The sequence below is a fragment of the Oncorhynchus masou genome, chromosome 32 (assembly GCF_036934945.1).
Source record: "Oncorhynchus masou masou isolate Uvic2021 chromosome 32, UVic_Omas_1.1, whole genome shotgun sequence".
NCBI classification, from domain to species: Eukaryota; Metazoa; Chordata; class Actinopteri; order Salmoniformes; family Salmonidae; genus Oncorhynchus; species Oncorhynchus masou.
Window position 1 is genome coordinate 59612135 of NC_088243.1, and position 17334 is coordinate 59629468.

A 17334-nucleotide genomic window follows, 5' to 3' on the forward strand; every position below is an offset into this window, starting at 1 on the left:
TTCTGCAGCTGGATAAAAGCCAGTGTTCCTTTCTTAGAAAAGAGAGCTTCTTGGATGTCCTGTGTTTATTGTTGCGCAGAGACAGTTGTGTTGGAAATATTTTGTTGCTGGTACTTCTGAGGTATGTGTGTGCCAATAGGACTCTGTTTTTGATTATTGAACTTGTTCGCTTTATGTTTTGTATTATTCTGTTTCATTTGTTCCCAGGGGGAAGAGGAAGGCACTTTGGGAGTGCTTAGGCAAGAGGCCTGCGGGCATACATATACCCGTAGTATTTACTCTGTCTATGCACACTAGGTAAGACCTGGGCGGACCACCCCCTGTATTTTGGTTAGCGCATCTGGTGGTGTTAAGGGTAGGTGGGGCGGCAGGTAAGCTTGGAGAGAGGACTCTAAATTTTACTTTCTTTGCTTTGGTTTCGTCCAGCCCCCCCCCCCCAATTACTGTGTTAAGGAAATAAATTCCCAGTAAACTCTAATATTCTGGCTCTGTCATCCTTACCCACACCTACAATCACATACCTCTCTCACTCTACGGGGAGTTGCGTATAGCAGGGTGTTGCATTCCCTCCAAGAGGCGTGCGTAACAAAAGACTCCACTTCGACAGAAGTTGAATAGGTGAAGACAAAGCGCTCTCCAGTATGTGTACCAAAACATTCAAGAGCTATTTTCTCAGAAGTGGGATTACAAGTTTATCAACTTTCAAAGCAGAATTACTTTCCCATTGTTCCTCAACTACAGTGTATGATATACCATTTTTAGAGCTCTGCGTCTCTACTTTTATCCAATGTAAAAACCAAATTTCACATTTTGATACATAAGACCGACTTGAGGTAGTCGGTAACATATATTCGTTATTTGGTGAGGGCATTTGTTCCAAACCCGCTACAATGCTTTAGGTGCCATGGGGATCTGAAGTGCCCTTTACAAAAAAGGCAGGTTGAGATTGCCATAGTTTGAGTGGGGAAAAGTTTCATATGCTGAGGCAGTAAGGAGAGTAGAGGATAACTGAAGAATGAGGGTTTTGACTGGGAGCCCCCAGTGAGTAGGCCTGAAGAGACAGATTGAGATGAGTTCAGTAAGGTTGGATTTCTTGTGTTTATAGCCATGGTGGTCAACTGCACTGCGTTGACGGAGCGGAAGTCACAGATGGGTAAGGTAGTTGCAGCAGCAGAGAAATAGTTGGGTGAGAGATTTTAGTGCAGAAGATCTACAAAAAACTCTACAGGGAGTTTTTTTAGGGAGGGCATCCCATCCTCCCTGGCCAACAGCCTGGTGTAGAATCGTTTAGGGCTGGGGTGGTGGGTTTTGGGGATAGTGTATAGGTAAGGTACAGGGCTAGTTGGTGGTGCAATTTAAAAAAGATCTCCTTGAACTTTTTTTTTTTACCAGAATGTGCAATCCGACTTGCGAAAAGCAGCAATAAGCAGCACAGCGTCTTCCGGAAATTCACACGAAGAAGAACATTGGCTAAACTCCATCGAAGAAGAGTGGGTTCCTCGCTTTCTCTACGGTCTCTGGCTTTACTACCCTGCGACTCTTTCCTATCGAGACAACATAGAAAACAAGCCATATAGCTAGCTGTTTATCTTTTGATAAAGATGTCAACCACGACCGGCGGCGGAGAGTTTGGCAACCCCTTGCGGAAATTTAAGCTCGTATTTTTAGGCGAGCAAAGTGGTAAGTGGAGTATTTAGGGCATGTTATGTGGTTTTGTTTTGGTGAGTACTGCCAGCTGGCATTAGCCTAACAGTACGGTAGCTAGTCAGGCCGAGGCAGAACGATGAGGCTTTAAACAACTCAGACGATGCCTCGTTAGGTTAGCTAGCTAGTAGGTATAATTTAGCCAATGACTATAACACGTAAAGGGAACTTGCTAGCTTTCCAATTTAATCAGGAAAATGTGTTGCTTGAGATGTTGCCCAAGAAGATGCCTACGTATTTAGCTAGCTAGCCAAGTAATGCATACCCTGTAACTAAGTTGTCTAGCTACACTACTAGAACGTTACTGAATTGTCGGTGTCATTCACTAACGTTTGTTGAAGTTACACTTCTGCTGGGTAGTTAAACTTATTTAGCCAACTAGTTACGTGAATGTTTTGTTTACTTGCCAGCTAATGTAGATTCAGCTTGTGTAGAGTCATATAGCTAACTGTAACAGTTACAGTTCGGTACTGTTAGCTAGCTAACGTTAACATTGCTAAGCCACGTCTGTCAGCGGAGGGGAGCCTAGTAAAGCGTTAGCTTGGGTGGAGATGCACTGGGCCGCTTACAAACAAGACATGGGGCATATTTCCGCAGATAAATCTTAATTTAGATTTGCATAGACTAGAAACGGTGTTGATTTTTCCAGTCCATTTTAGCTTGCTAGCTGTTTCCTCCATTCGTGGCTCCACCCTTGCCAGCTCAGCGCCGTGGGTTCAGTAGTCTATCGATTCGTTTTTAGATATGTTATCATACAAATAAATAATATGACCGCTTAACGCATGGTCACTGTCAGTATATTCAATTGTTTAATAGCTAAATGCGCATAATAAAGCAACTCTGCATAGGCTACGTTTACTATTCCTCCCAAATTGCAGTTCCACAGATGCTCATGCATAATTTAGCAAATTGACAATTCTATGGTACAGAATAATGCAGAGACAAAGATTTTTCACTTTATTGTATGCTAAACAAATAACAACAATGATTGTAAATTAAACAAACCATACGTCTGTATGCACAATGACGCCTTAGCACTTTCCACTGAAAATTAAGGGTCAGGCGCAGAGACCTCCGACTGCCGATAACGTTAGGTACTTAGAACCTCTGCCCAGAGTGTTGGCAGTTAACTTTTTGTTGTTCACATAGAACAGTTTTACCAAAGATGGGCAAAAACTGATTCTCTAATAGGAATCTCGATCACACTTGGAGATGTCATGGCGACACTGGCTAGCTGCGCAGAAATAGGTCATCGGGTCTAAGGTCGTCTCGTGCCTAAATTCTCTTGTGCAGGACGTCAAATTAAAGACACTCCTTTGATGTAGTTTTTGACAAAAAATTGTAATTTTCACGAGATTGGAGTAATGACATGTTCAACTACATTGGCTCAAATCTAGGTTGTGCCTTGAGGTTTCGAGGAATTTGACTTCTCTAACCCCAAACCCCGTAAATCTCGCGATGTTGCGCCTCTGGGTTTAGAAAAGCTGGTTTTACCTCCGTTTTGTTGAAATACTCCAGGCCACAAAGTGGCAGTAGTTTGTTTGGCTTGTGCCTGCTGTAGCTAATGTTATTGCTATTTGGATAACTAGAATTTGTAGTAAGCCATTGATACTCCAGTCATCTAGTTGTAGCCATCTGGTTAGTGACTAGCAACGTTATAATTAAATAAAAATTGATTTGTTTTTTAATGAAGCAGCTGCCTGTTAGCTGGCAAGAGTCTGAGTAGATGGGTTGCTATGTTTTAGGTTAGTTGTCAACCTTTTCTGATTCAAGATCAGTTAGCGTCAAAAAGCAAGCAGAGATCTACTGTTCGGATTTAAAAAATATGAGTAAAAAAATGTAAGACTATGCAACAGTAACCTAAATAAAGACAGTTCTGTAGGAATGAGGTTTGTGTTAAGTGATATTTCAAGTCACTTTATTTCAAGTAATTCCCTGACAACTCAGTCTTGCTAATAAAACACATCCCAACATTAGTGAATATTTCCTCCAGATTATTTGCTATGCTTGGCCTGCCAATGTTCTTCTCAGATCGTATTATATTTCATAACTCAAGCTTTCATAACATTTGATCAGTTGTATCACTTCCGAGGCACAACTCCGCATAAATGGAAATCATTTGCAAATAATTAGTTTTTTTATTTTACTGGACTGATGGTACCTGCATCTGGTCAGTCGAGAGAGGGGGAAAAAGCAGCAGCAGAGGGTCTGCCTCTCACGGTCCCTGCTCTCTCCCTCCCTCCGATAAGACTGACCAGAGAGAGGGAAGTCTTCCACCAAATGGTGACACTCGAGTAGCATTGCATTATTTCTGCCTCATGCACAAATCCATGTTGTTTCTATGACCAGAGTAAGTGAAATAATCCTTGATATTAAAATAAACATGATGAGCTGCTAATAATAAAATGTAGGCCTATCGATACACTTGGCTACTAATTAATTGCAGATGCAGTGCTGGTTGTAGTGCGAGTGGAAGTAGGGAGAAGCCGTTTTGTAAATGTTTGCTGTATTCTTTGACAGTCTCTCAATGGTCATGGTTTTAAAATTAATGAAATCTCACATAGGCTAGTATGAAACATTGCTGTGGGGTCGTGGATGCTTTAGGCATGGTGATTTGAGCTACCCGATTGGCCAGCGCAGTAGGTGCACTTAATTTAGCTCTCCCAGTCCCCCGGGAAGTTAGTTTATCCCTTCAAGACAAATGAAAAGGTTAAAATTGGGAACACTCCCAGCCTGGCGCACAGGGCTTCTGAATCAAGTGCACCTAGTGCCAACAGTGCAAGACAATAAAAAAAAATAATAATAATAAGCATGCAAGGCTTTATCGTTGGCTTTTCTACTGAAATGTTTATTGATCGACTAGGTTGGTGACCACTGTTGTACTCTTTCATTCAAGGTTTATAAAAATGTTTATTCAATAGAGAATTACATCAGAAAAACAATAGCCCATACCCATGTCTTTACCATATACGGTTCAGATGTTACAGATGATTTACTCTGATAATTTAGCATGAATGGATCGTCATCGCGGCCATGGTCAAAAATAAGTTCTACACTGCTCAGTAAAACTGTCACGCTCCGCGAGCAGAACGGAGCTAACTTCCAACATCATCTGATAAGCTAGCTAGTGGCTGCAGGTTAGTGTGATAACATGGGCTTTTTCTAAATGAAATCCGCAGACTACAAAACAAAATTGGACATATATACTGAACTAAAATATAAATGCAAAATGCAACAATTTCAAAGATTTTACTGAGTTACAGTTCATATAAATTAATTAGGCCCTAATCTATAGATTTCACATGACTGGGAATACAGATATGCATCTGTCACAGATAACTTTAAAAAAAATTAGAGGCATGGATCAGAAAACCAGTCAGTATCGGGTGTGACCACCATTTGCATTATGCAGTGTGACACATCTCCTTTGCATAGATTTGATTGTGGCTTGTGGAATATTGTCCCACTCCTGTTCAATGGCGGTGCGAAGTTGTTGGATATTGGCGGGAACCGGAACACGCTGTCATACATGTCGATCCAGAGCATCCCAAACATGCCCAAAGGGTGACATGTCTGAGTATGCAGGCCATGGATGAATTTGTACATTTTCATCTTCCAGGAATTGTGTACAAATCCTTGCGACATGGGGCCATGCATTATCACGCTGAAACATGAGGCGATGGCGGCGGGTGAATGGTATGACAATGTACCTTGGTATCTCTGTGCATTCAAATTGCCATTGATAAAATGCAATTGTGTTGGTTGTCCATAGCTTATGCCTGCCCATTCCATAACCCCACCACCACTATGGGGCACTCTGTTCACAATGTTGACATCAGCAAACCGCTCGTCCATACGACACCATACACGTGGTCTGTGGTTGTGAAGCCGGTTGGACGTACTGCCAAATTTTCTAAAGCAACGTTGGAGGTGGCTTATGGTAGAGAAATTAACATTAAAATTCACTGGCAACAGCTCTGGACTCAGGATTCCTGCACTCAGCATGCCATTTGCGCACTCCCTCAACTTGAGGCATTGTGTGAAAAAAACGCCCATTTTAGAGTGGTCTTTAATTGTCTCCAGCACAATGTGTACCTTGTAAGGAACATGCTGTTTAATCAGATTCTTGATATGACAAACCTGTCAGGTGTATGGGTTATCTTGGCAAAGGAAAAATGCTCACTAACAGGGATGTTAACAAATTTTGTGCACAACATTTTTGAGAACTAAGCTTTTTCTGCATATGGACAATTTCTGGGATATTTTATTTCAACTCATGAAACTGGGGAACAACACTCTACATGTTGTGTTTTTTATGTTTTTCTTCAGTGTATATATTTATAAAGCTAACAGACTGAATTTCAATGTCTACCCTCCCTGAAAGCAATCTGTTGCAGTTTTCATGGTGTATTTTGGAATATTTCCCTTTAAATCGCCATTAATACGGCCTGTCAATTTAGGTTGATCACCAATGAAAGCCAAGAATCTGGAGATGAAAATAACAAGGGTATGATTTTGATTGGTCCAAAGCATGGAAATGCCTCTCAACACCGACAATGGAAGAGATGCAACCAAGAGCTGCGCGGTCTAAACTTGAATCGGTCACCTCAAACTAGTTGATCAATATTGTTAAGTACAAGCATATTAAGGTTTATATTGTAGAGAGTAATCTAATGAATAACCTGTAGGGGATTTATGATGAGTGCAAAGTAGGGCTGACCCCATTTAGTCGATTGTTTTGGTTGCAAATATATATGTCATGCCTTATGAGACACCTGTCTCAGTGGACAGTCTAAGAAGAATGGGAGTGTGGCTCTCTAGATGACACTCCCTCCCGTGGATTGGTGCGCATTCATTGTTTCATAACTTCATTGTGTGAATTGTTTGCCCTTTGAGTGTTTATCAATACCCCATTACATATATCACCTGTAGTACATTTACCATTAGTCCCCATCAAACAAACAATGCAGATTAGAAATAATTTACAGTAATTTCTGTTAATGCATTCAATATATTATTAGTCTTATTGTTCTCATTGTCGGAGTGGACAAGTTGCTTGCAAGGCTCAACCTATGCTACACTGAGAAACAAGTGTTTCATTTCATTCAAGTTTTTTTTCCATTTTTTTCATTGTCTTTTGTTTGGAGAGCTCCTGTCAATGTTGAGTAAGGCTGTGCACCTGATTACGCATAGAAGTTGCCCTAGGCTACCTGGTCTATGCGCAAATATGCCCATTTGAGGATGTCTGCAAGTATTTCTGATCATCTTAACTCACTACCACTAAAGCTATGGAGCTTCTCAAAGTATTTTTTTTCTTCACCTCAAACAGCAAAACAGAGCTCACCCAAAAAAGAACATGGAATACAAAATAATTGAACAGATAATTTACCAACAGTTGTTCAAAAAATAACTTTCAGTTCGTTTAATCGCTCAGCACTACTACTAGGCTTTGTTTGATTTTATATTTTCCTTGATTACTCACATCCTATCTCTACTACTAGTGGAGGAGAAGGTACAAGGTCCCTCCTCTCTCACACCTTCTCCAATGGGTTTTTGAGGAAGGATTAATTAAGAGCCGAGCAGTCACCTGTCAACTAGCTCACGTGCTACACAATCACCCCTCTGCTACATTCACTGACCTCTTTCTCTGCATCAACCTCAGCAGCCAGCAGAGTTGCCAACTTAGCGACTTTGTCGCTATATTTAACAAGTATTCAGACCCCTTGAGTGAAACATTTTCAAAAAATTGACTTGCGACTTTTTCTGGTGTTATTGGAGACTTTTGGAGAGACTGACGTGAAAGCACTATAGTTCTTACTCTTATCAATGAGTAGCGATTGCTGCCGTGGGCCCCACCCCTATCCCAAAGCACTCGCAGGCAGCCAAGTCCTCACGCTGCAGTCAAAGCAAATGTTCACCATTTCCTTGTCCAGACTGCAAATGAATCGTGCATGCGGGAAGCCACCACTGGCCGATCCAGCCATGGCTTACATTCAGGGTGGGATGTAAAATGTTCTTTGTCTAAAATAAATCACTGCACAAAAATAAATCACTGCATTTGACTCACCGCCTCAGTCACTTTCTCACCTTGTCCACTGTGTGTGTGCCTCTCTGTGACAAAAGCTAAACATCTAACTGGCTAGCTCATCATGTCTCAGTCTAAACTGTACACTCAAAATACAGAAAGGAGTTGGAATCAAACCCTGAATTCAAAGGCTGGTTGAAGCTGTTTATTGGAGGTGATACACGGGCATACTGCCTGTATTGTAAGGCTAATTTCTACGCCAAACTTTGATGTAAAAAAACACATGACAACTAAAAAACATACTCAAAAGGCAAAGCCTTATAACAGTTCCACCCAAAACAAGCTGCCATTTATGGTAAAAAGTGGCATTAGCTATCACTGAGTACTGTTCAATGCTGGCATGTGATCACATTGGAGAAGCATGTAGAGCTGCTTTCTCAGACTCCGCTGCTGCTATCCTCTTCAAAATGCACAGGACAAAGTGCACAGAAAGGATTAATGGTGTTCTAGCACCATACTTTCTGAAAAAGTTGGTCGCAGATGTGGGTGACCAGAGTTTCAGCCTCCTCCTCAGTGAGTCCACAGATGTAAGTGTTTCTAAGTACCTGGGGGTTGTGATAAGGTACTTTCGTGACACCAAGCAGACAATTGTATCAACATTTCTTGGGCTTGTTGAGTTGGAGGGAGGAGATGCCAAATCTATAGCCCGTGCTGTTGTGGCTTTCCTCGAAGTGTCTTAAAGAGAATCTCCCGGGGATAGGGACTGACAATGCCTCTGGGATTAACAATGGGGTCTATAAAGCTGAAGGAGGAGTATGGCCTCAAATATTTGGTTCTTATTCGCTGTGTGCCACTCTGCAGCTTTTTTATTTTACCTTTATTTAACTAGGCAAGTCAGTTAAGAACAAATTCTTATTTTCAATGACGGCCTAGGAACAGTGGGTGAACTACCTGTTCAGGGGCAGAACTACAGATTTGTACCTTGTCAGCTCGGGGTTTGAACTTGCAACCTTCCGGTTGCTAGTCCAACGCTCTAACCACTAGGCTACCCTGCCACCCCAGCTTGCCTGTTTGTGGTTCTAAACATATATTTAGGGTGTTTTTTTTTTTTTTTTTACTCACTTTTTGTCTCTTCCACAACGTTTATTCCTCTCTCCTACAGCATCCATCACAATTACATGCACATGGTAAATTATGCAAATTAGGAGATGGCGACATTTAGCGACTTTTAGGACAGCCAATAGCTACTTTTCTTACTGAGGAGTTGGCAACACTGGCAGCCAGCAAAGAAGACTGAACTGTGTCAATCTAGCACCCACATAATTGATTGTGTCTATTTAATTCTGCTACATTGAGTCAGATCATACACATACACGTTTTGAAGTTTCGACCAATCAATATTTAACTCAAGAGTCCTTGTGCAAAGAGAATTACGTTTTGACATTTATTTAGTAGTTCCCTCTAATTGACATGCGTTTCCCCTACATTCTATAGCAGTGAGTGAACGCCCTATGTGTTGCGATGCTAACGTTAGCTAGCAAGCGAACTGGTATTGACAGTATGGGATAATGGAGAGTGAATAAAATTTTCTTCACCTTGCTAAATGGCTAGCTTGGTAAAGCATTTAGTGTTGTGTGTATTGTGCTGCATTTACCACCCCATTCGGTTTGTCTGTGTGACTGCCTGGCTCAGTTAGCAAGCTAACGCTAATGAGCAGGTGCACAATATCAAACTGAACCTAACAAAAAAATCCTTCAAGCACACAATTTATTAGCTAGATGTAAAGACTTGCTTGAGAAAAGTGATGTATTATGCGGCTTTATTATTTTAGTTAGAACAATTCTGACATGTGGTGGATTACACTGGGAAAAGTGCATTTTTGTTATATACTTCTGTTGGCTTCACGTATCGGTTTGTGCTCTCTGATTGGCTCAAAGTCAAGTTCTCGGCCACTGACGAGCATTGCGATTCTACAAGTAGAAGCGGCTGGTTCGTCGGTACACACCAGGGGCGTCTTTTGTTCTAGCAAGAAAAGGAACGGCCTCCTACTTTGCTAAGTAACTTGTCAGATTTCTTGGTGTGCCTGCACCATTACAAAGAACATTGCTGTTGTTAGCAGACTTTGCATCTGCGCTGTTCTTTAAGTAAACATGTTTTTGTAAAAATGTTTGTGGAAATTGTCATACGTCGTCATTGTATGGTTTATTTAATTTTGCAATCATTGGTTTTTGTTTGACGTACATTTTTTATTGTGAAAAATCAGTCTCTGTATCATTCTGTTACTGTGGAATTGCCTAAATGTCAAAATGTAAACTAAATGCTCTCTGCATGTCTGTCTTTACAGTGGGGAAGACATCACTTATCACCAGGTTTATGTATGACAGCTTTGACAATACCTATCAGGTACATTACCTCATCTCAAGTACAGTACTGGTTATTTATTGCATGTGAACTAATACGTAATACTATTCTAAGCTCTTTTGGGTCTTTTGCTTGGGGGAAATGTTCTGTTTTTCTAACCTGATAGTAGCTTGCATAAAATCTGCTACAAAGCTGAAAAAGAATAAGGACACAAGGCCATCCCTTTTCTGCTTTTTGTTGAATGTAGTATGGTCATGTGATGTTTGAGAATATTTTTTTTGTTATCTTGCAGGCTACAATTGGCATAGACTTTTTATCGAAAACGATGTACCTGGAAGATCGTACGGTAAGTACCACTTTTGTTTCTATATCATTGTATCACTTGGAGCCTTTCATTTGAAACCATTTCACGTGTCCCTTGAGTTTGTGCCCATGCATAAACATTGTATATCCCTCTACATGCCACTGTCAAAAATGGGCTTAGGTAGTCAGCTTTTTATCTCATCCCAACTAGACTGCTTGTTTAGTATGGACGTTGAGGAACTATAATTTGCAGTTTAATTATAATTTTTCATGTAGCCAATCAAGTTTTCTTTCCTGCCATGATTCTGTTTTTAGTTCCATCATCATTATACGTTTTTTTTCCCTTTGTCCACCCCTCCCCTCCATCCCCATGGCTGGGTTTCGAACTGTGTCCGCTCCTTGGTTTGTTGCGCGGTTGGCCACAGATTCGTCTCCAGCTGTGGGATACGGCCGGGCAGGAGCGGTTCCGCAGCCTCATCCCCAGCTACATCAGAGACTCAGCCGCTGCTGTGGTGGTTTATGACATAGCAAGTAGGTATCAAGTCCCTGCCCTTCTCTCAGTGGATGGAAAGGGAGAACAGGGCAAACAGTATTTCCACAGCTTGGCAATGTCACTGGACTGTAGCAATGAGTTGAACCAGACTTGCTTGTGGTCAGTGAGGAACCAGATCAGGAAATAGGTTTTTGGCGCTTCAGGGCTTCCTTTCCCTGCAAATTCTATGCTACTCTAAAGTGAGTAGATGTTGTAGATGACTTTGTTAGTGCAATGTTTCCTCTATGTTTTTCCCAATAGGTGCATATAGGCCTATAGAGGGGTATGATGGAACTCTCAAGCTCAGTACATCCAGTGGTGCTTGGAATAGGGAGAAGGCGAGCAGAGGTTACCAGCAATGTTTGGTTGACTTTAATTGCACCGAAAGCATTGATTTGGAACATTTGCCATCCGTAATAGGTCACTAAAAAGGATCAACATTGGGAACAGGTCATCTGCTAGCTGCATGGGGAAAGCTTTTCCTATTCCAGGATGCATGATCATTTTTCACCTCTGCTGCCTTGCTGTTCTCTTGCAACTCTTTTTATGTCAATCCTCTTCTTCATTTTCCACTTTCCGTCTGTCCCGTTTCTCCTCCTCCATCCCAATCCCCAGGTCCGGCTTCAGCTCTGGGACACTGCTGGACAGGAGCGTTTCCGTAGCCTCATTCCCAGCTACATCCGCGACTCCACCATTGCTGTGGTGGTTTATGACATCACCAGTGAGTCAGAGCCTCCTGGCCTAGTTAGAGTTGTGCCCTCATCACTGTAGGGGTTGTGGGCCACTGGGACATTACATTGGGAAGGAGGTTGTCATCTTCTATAACACAGTAGCAAATCACAACAGCTTTCAGTGTATGAGTAGTGTTAACTATTATTGGAGGCTGTCAGTGTCACTATACCATGTAGGGACTTTAATGATGCAACTTCATGGGGATTAGGGAGTTTTCCCTTGTATTAACAGTGGCGTGGGGACTAATTGCTTTCTGTGCTTAAACTTAACTTACTGTTTACTTTTGCTTACTAACACCTGGCTACTCTACTGAAATCAACTGTATTTCCAATGAAGAGCAACGACTGTTCTGATTTGCGAATGTGTCTAACTTTATTAATAACCCTTTCACTGCAGAGTTCATACCTCACACGATATTTAAAGTGGTCATGGCTCATTTTGTATGCGTTCCAATTTGCTAATTTTCTTCCCCTCAGATCTCAATTCATTCCAGCAAACCTCAAAGTGGATTGATGACGTCAGAACAGAGAGAGGAAGTGATGTTATTATCATGCTTGTGGGAAACAAAACAGACTTGGCTGATAAAAGGTATGTTGTGTGTGTGTGGCGAGCGTAGTTGGTGTGGTGGTAAACAGTAATGTGGTCCCTGAACTAAATGTCGACATATTTTGACAACCGTTGTATGTGTAAAGCCTTTGTCAAAGCCTGGTTCCTCCCTCGTCCCTTGAATGTATATACATTTTCATGTTTTCTGATTTTGATCTGTTGAACTCCATTTCTGATATGTAACTTTCAAAATACAGAAATCATCCCTGTAATATGCATCATACAGGGATGATTTCTGTATTTTGAAAGTTACATCTTGAAACTTGAGTGCTGACACGCAAAACTTTTTTGGACTACGTCAACAATTGACTAATGAAACAAATACCAAAATATAATTTTGGAGTGGAGTTTTCCTTCTTTGTTTTTGTCAAATTTTAAGTTTTATTTATTTATTTTGTTCCCTCTCCCCGGTGTTTCCCCATGTCACTTTGATTTGGTGTCCACTCCCAACCCACTGCCACCACCCTCCCCTCCTGTCCCTCCCCCTGGGACCATGGCAGACAAGTATCTGTTGAGGCTGCAGAGAGGAAAGCTCGTGAACTCAATGTGATGTACATAGAGACCAGTGCCAAGGCTGGCTATAACGTCAAACAGGTGGGTGTCCAGCTACCACCAGCAGGTGTACAAACAGCCTCCAGAACTGCTCATTATGCTCTGCCTGCCTTAGGAAGAATAATTTGTGATGTACCACGTGGATTAGAGGTTTAATGTGGAACGAGTGATTGTACTGTTTGTGTCAAGCTGTTTGATCTTCTCAGCAAAGCTGCTTCCTCTCCTATCCCTTTGTTCCTCAGAGATGGGACCAAACTAACCTCTTTCTAAACAAAAACTGGAATCTCTGAGCTCGTTCTTTTTTTCCTCTCTCCATCTCTCCCTTCCCCCTCTGCCTGTCCTCTTTCATGTCTGTCTATCTCTCCGTCCTCTCGGCGGTGGCCTGAGCAGACAGATCACCACGGAAGAGGGCGAGCAGAGAGCTAAGGAACTGAATGTCATGTTCATTGAAACCAGCGCAAAGACTGGCTACAATGTCAAACAGGTAGAGCTTCTGTTCACTCAGGATAGTCCAGCCCAGTCTGCCCTCCTAGTGTCAGCTGCCTCTTTCACAACTTAGTTTTCCCTCCTCTCTCTCTTCACCTGGCTCCTCAAGACTTGTCCACCTAGTCCTTTCTACATTGTGATTCCCCTCAGTGCTCAAGTCATGTTGTCAATCCTGTCCACTGCTTTAGAACGCTTCAGCATCAGTTTTACTGCACTGTCTAGCTCCATGTTGTTGTTGGGTCTTTCACTTATTTTGCCTTGTTTCACAAAATGTCTGCTTCTCACTGTTTGGCATGGAATCATGGACATTTTATGGGCATAAAATATGAACAATTACATGGCAACTTGTGACAAGTTAACAAGAAAATGTTAAATATTCTGTAGGGGCATTTTCTTGCATTGTTTTTAGTGTTATTGAGACATCTTCCAAGATTTTAATGTGTAATAAATAACCATATCAGTTTTGTCCAATGCATGTAGCCCTATGTACAAATATATGTTGTATGTTTATTTTAAATGGAAATATAAATATTGACTTTCCAATAGATGTTACTATATACGCTGAGAATTCAAAACATTACGAACACCTGCTCTTTCCATAACAGAATGACCAGGTGAAAAAGCTATTATCCCTTATTGATGTCACTTGTTAAATCCACTTCAATCAATGTAGATGAAGGGGAGGAGACAGTTTAAAGAAAGGATGTGTAAGCCTTGAGACAAATGAGACATGGATTGTGTGTGTGTGCCATTCAGAGGGTGAATGGGCAAGACAAAATATTTGAGTGCCTTTGAACAGGTAGTAGTAGGTGCCAGGTCCACTGGTTTGTGTCAAGAACAATGTTGCTGGGTTTTTCACACTCAGCAGTTTCCTGTGTGTATCAAGGATGGTCCACCACCCAAGGGACATCCAACCAACTTAACACAACTGTAGGAAGCATTGGAATCAACATGGGCCAGCATCCCTGTGGAACGCTTTCAACACCTTGTGAAGTCCATGCCCTGAAGATTTGAGGCTGTTCTGAGGGTGAAATGGGGGGTGGGTGGGTGCAACTCAATATTAGGAAGGTGTTCCTAATGTTTGGTGTACTGTAGTTCGTCACTGTTATGTGGCCAACTTTACGTTATTGATGCGCTGTGTGGTATGGCTGTTTTTATCCACGGGTTATTTTCTTGTGGTTCCTCAGCTGTTTCGCCGTGTTGCTGCAGCCCTACCTGGGATGGATAGCACACCAGAGAAGAGCAAAGAAGACAGTATCCTTTCACAAGGGGGTTAGCCCTGAGGCAGAATGGTTTGGAGCAAGTTTGAGCTCAACATGTAAATCAACGCTCAAGAAATGCTTCAGTAGTTAAGTTTCTATCCAATTAACAGAATTTCATGCTCATGTTAAAACATCTGCATTAAACAGGACGCACGTTAAAACATGTTTTTCCACCAGAGATTTTTCCATCAAATGGACTTGTTGCTGATCAAAGGCTGTGCGTGATGACGTTGTGCACATAAAAATGGTTTTGTCACACACAATGTTGTGTTAAATAGTGAATGTGCCCACTCTGGTCTTGGCATGTGCTCTCTAGCCAACAGCTGGCCGATTCAGTTTGGGTATGGCTTACATGATGACATTATTATGGACAAAAGAGTAAGATTATTTTTGTCAAACGGCAGCCGAGCATCGATCATGTCACCAGAATAAGACGCTCAATATTTATGTGAAAGAGCATCAAGGTCATCACCTTGCACTTTCACCACCCTGTGAAGATCATCACTTATTTCAGCTGTAGCCTAATAAACTGCATGCTTTCCCGATTCGTAGTGGGAGGACCATACAACATATCGTCACATGACTCCAAGTTTACTTCAATATGATGGTCATTATATAAATATTTGCTCATAAAAGAATTTCTACAGCCACTCATTTATTTGACATAGATCCCACCTTGCCTAGCGTAATTTGTTTTGTAGACATTTGGAAAGTGTTTTTATAGAAACATTTGCTGTTTGTATCAGGCCTGTCGTGCAATTTTTGTACTTAATTGCATAAAAAGGTTGGATGGAAACATAACAGAGAACCAGGTTATCTATTGCATATGGATTTCATTTTGGTTAAATTTGTGGAACATCATTAAAAAAAATATATTGATATTTTATATTATTCCTTAACCATCTCTCTCAGTGATCGATATCAAACTGGAGAAGCCACCAGAGATGGCAGTGACGGAGAGCAGCTGCTCCTGCTAATAAACACCCACCTGACCTTCCTCCTCTCCACCAACAGCTTGTCTCTCAGTGGCCACTCTCCCCACCCATGGCTCACTGCCATCGACCTGAGAACCTCGACCCCCCCCCCCCCCTTCGACTCAGTGACTTTTCAGAGTAACCGTGTGGAAGTGCTATTACTCTGTATTTAACAGATATTAAACTATATTAAAGGTTAAAAGTCGAACACAGAATAGGTTGATAGCTGAATATGTTCAGCTTTTCATCCAACTGCATGACATTATATAGGATTGCAGACTGACATAGCTAATTGCTCTCGGGTTATTGCGTTGTTGTGAAGTGATTATTGTTTGAGATTATTTAAGTGACTATTAAAGGGATACGGTCTCAGTCCCTTGGATCTTTGCTTTTATTTCCAATGGCGAGTCTGGAGTGGGTCAACTAATTCTAGCTCCGTGATAAACAGTGATTTACAAGGTTTTGATATATTTTGTTCTAAAAGGATTCCCCTCTAAACTATGAATATTATTTCCTCTCATTGTTGGCTCAAATCAAAGCTATTAATTTAGGCCTAATGGTTTATGGGACATTATTATCAGGACATTTTCAAGGCATGAACAGCCAAAGAACTTTATTTAGGATTACTGTAGTAATCGACTGATGATTTCAATGGCAACTTTTTTTGTTATTTTGGCAGGTCTCCCAAAGAGGATGCTGCAGAAAGGATGTATAGCCAATCATTAAGAAAACAATGATTTGCATTTTTAGAAAAGGGACATGATCCCAAATTCATTGTAGTGGAAAATACTAACCGAAATATATTGATATACACTTTGAAACGATAAATATGTCACAGCGACTTACATCAAAAAGCCGCACACATGCTAACACATCTTGTGTCTGAGGAGAAGAGGTGTTTTAAAGTTCAAATGTCAGCCTATGGAGTGAGCAGGTGTCAAAGCTTTTTACACACTAAATGGAAACATGCATTGGGCCCATACGATGTCTGCCTACTCACCCTCCAATTGATGTATATTGTTGTCTTGTTTTCGTCACACTATTGCAGGAACGGCGTGCTCATCATGCAGGTTTCATAGATGGTTAAGAAAAAACGATGCCTTGCTTGTTTGTTCACCAACGTTGTGCACTGAATTAAGACCCAACATTGTAAAGATGGAGAGGCCTGCTGACAGTAGTTCTGTAGAGCAGGTAGCTAGAGTTGGTCCTCAGATACAGCTAACGCTTCCTAACACCCTTGCTGTGAAAATAAGTGCAGTGAAGTTCATCTTTAGCGCTATTGCCTGTTTACGACCGTTGGTTATGTGTTTATTTATTTTGAAACACAAGCAACCGTAAAATTGCCTTGTATACTTAACCAAAATGAGTTGCTCCACCCCTGTCATTTAACATGTTCTCTCTCACACACACCAACTAAACACAGCCATAAATGTCCCACCACCACACACCAATGCATTCGCTGTTACATTTTTACAAAAAAATGTAGATGAGTATTCAATTACGTCGAACCACCGTCTTTACCTTAACAGCTGTTCTATTTTCCCTCACTGACTGAGTACTCAACTGAACTGTGTGCTATTCTGAAGTGTCTGTCCATTTGAAATATGTAGTGTTTAGCAACGTTTGTGTGAATAATGTACTATCTGCTGTATAAAAAAAGGAGCATTAAAGAACACCGAAAGGTATCACATGAAATAAAGAGATTTCACCAAAGGTGTTCCAAGTTTCATTATTTTATGAATATTATTGATTTAGATTATTTGGATAGGCCTACTTTTACATGCACGTTATTTTCGA

The 17334-nt window shown here is 41.2% G+C and overlaps 1 protein-coding gene across 4 annotated transcripts; it reads left to right on the top strand.

Moving 5' to 3' along the window:
- The first annotated feature begins 1011 nt into the window (after positions 1–1011).
- Positions 1012–17250, top strand: LOC135526338 (ras-related protein Rab-6A-like). 4 transcript variants are annotated; one of them, XM_064954634.1, is made up of 8 exons: positions 1012–1680; positions 10074–10132; positions 10383–10436; positions 11541–11646; positions 12134–12245; positions 13206–13299; positions 14489–14555; positions 15476–17250. In XM_064954634.1, the coding sequence occupies exons 1-8, from the start codon at positions 1602–1604 to the stop codon at positions 15538–15540; spliced, it is 636 nt and encodes a 211-aa protein (XP_064810706.1). In that variant the 5' UTR covers positions 1012–1601; the 3' UTR covers positions 15541–17250. The 4 variants fall into 4 exon arrangements, with proteins under 4 accessions (XP_064810706.1, XP_064810705.1, XP_064810704.1 ...); XM_064954633.1 differs by lacking the exon at positions 11541–11646 and adding an exon at positions 10819–10924 and having other exon boundaries at positions 1164–1680; XM_064954632.1 differs by lacking the exon at positions 13206–13299 and adding an exon at positions 12764–12857 and having other exon boundaries at positions 1276–1680.
- The last annotated feature ends 84 nt before the right edge of the window (positions 17251–17334 follow it).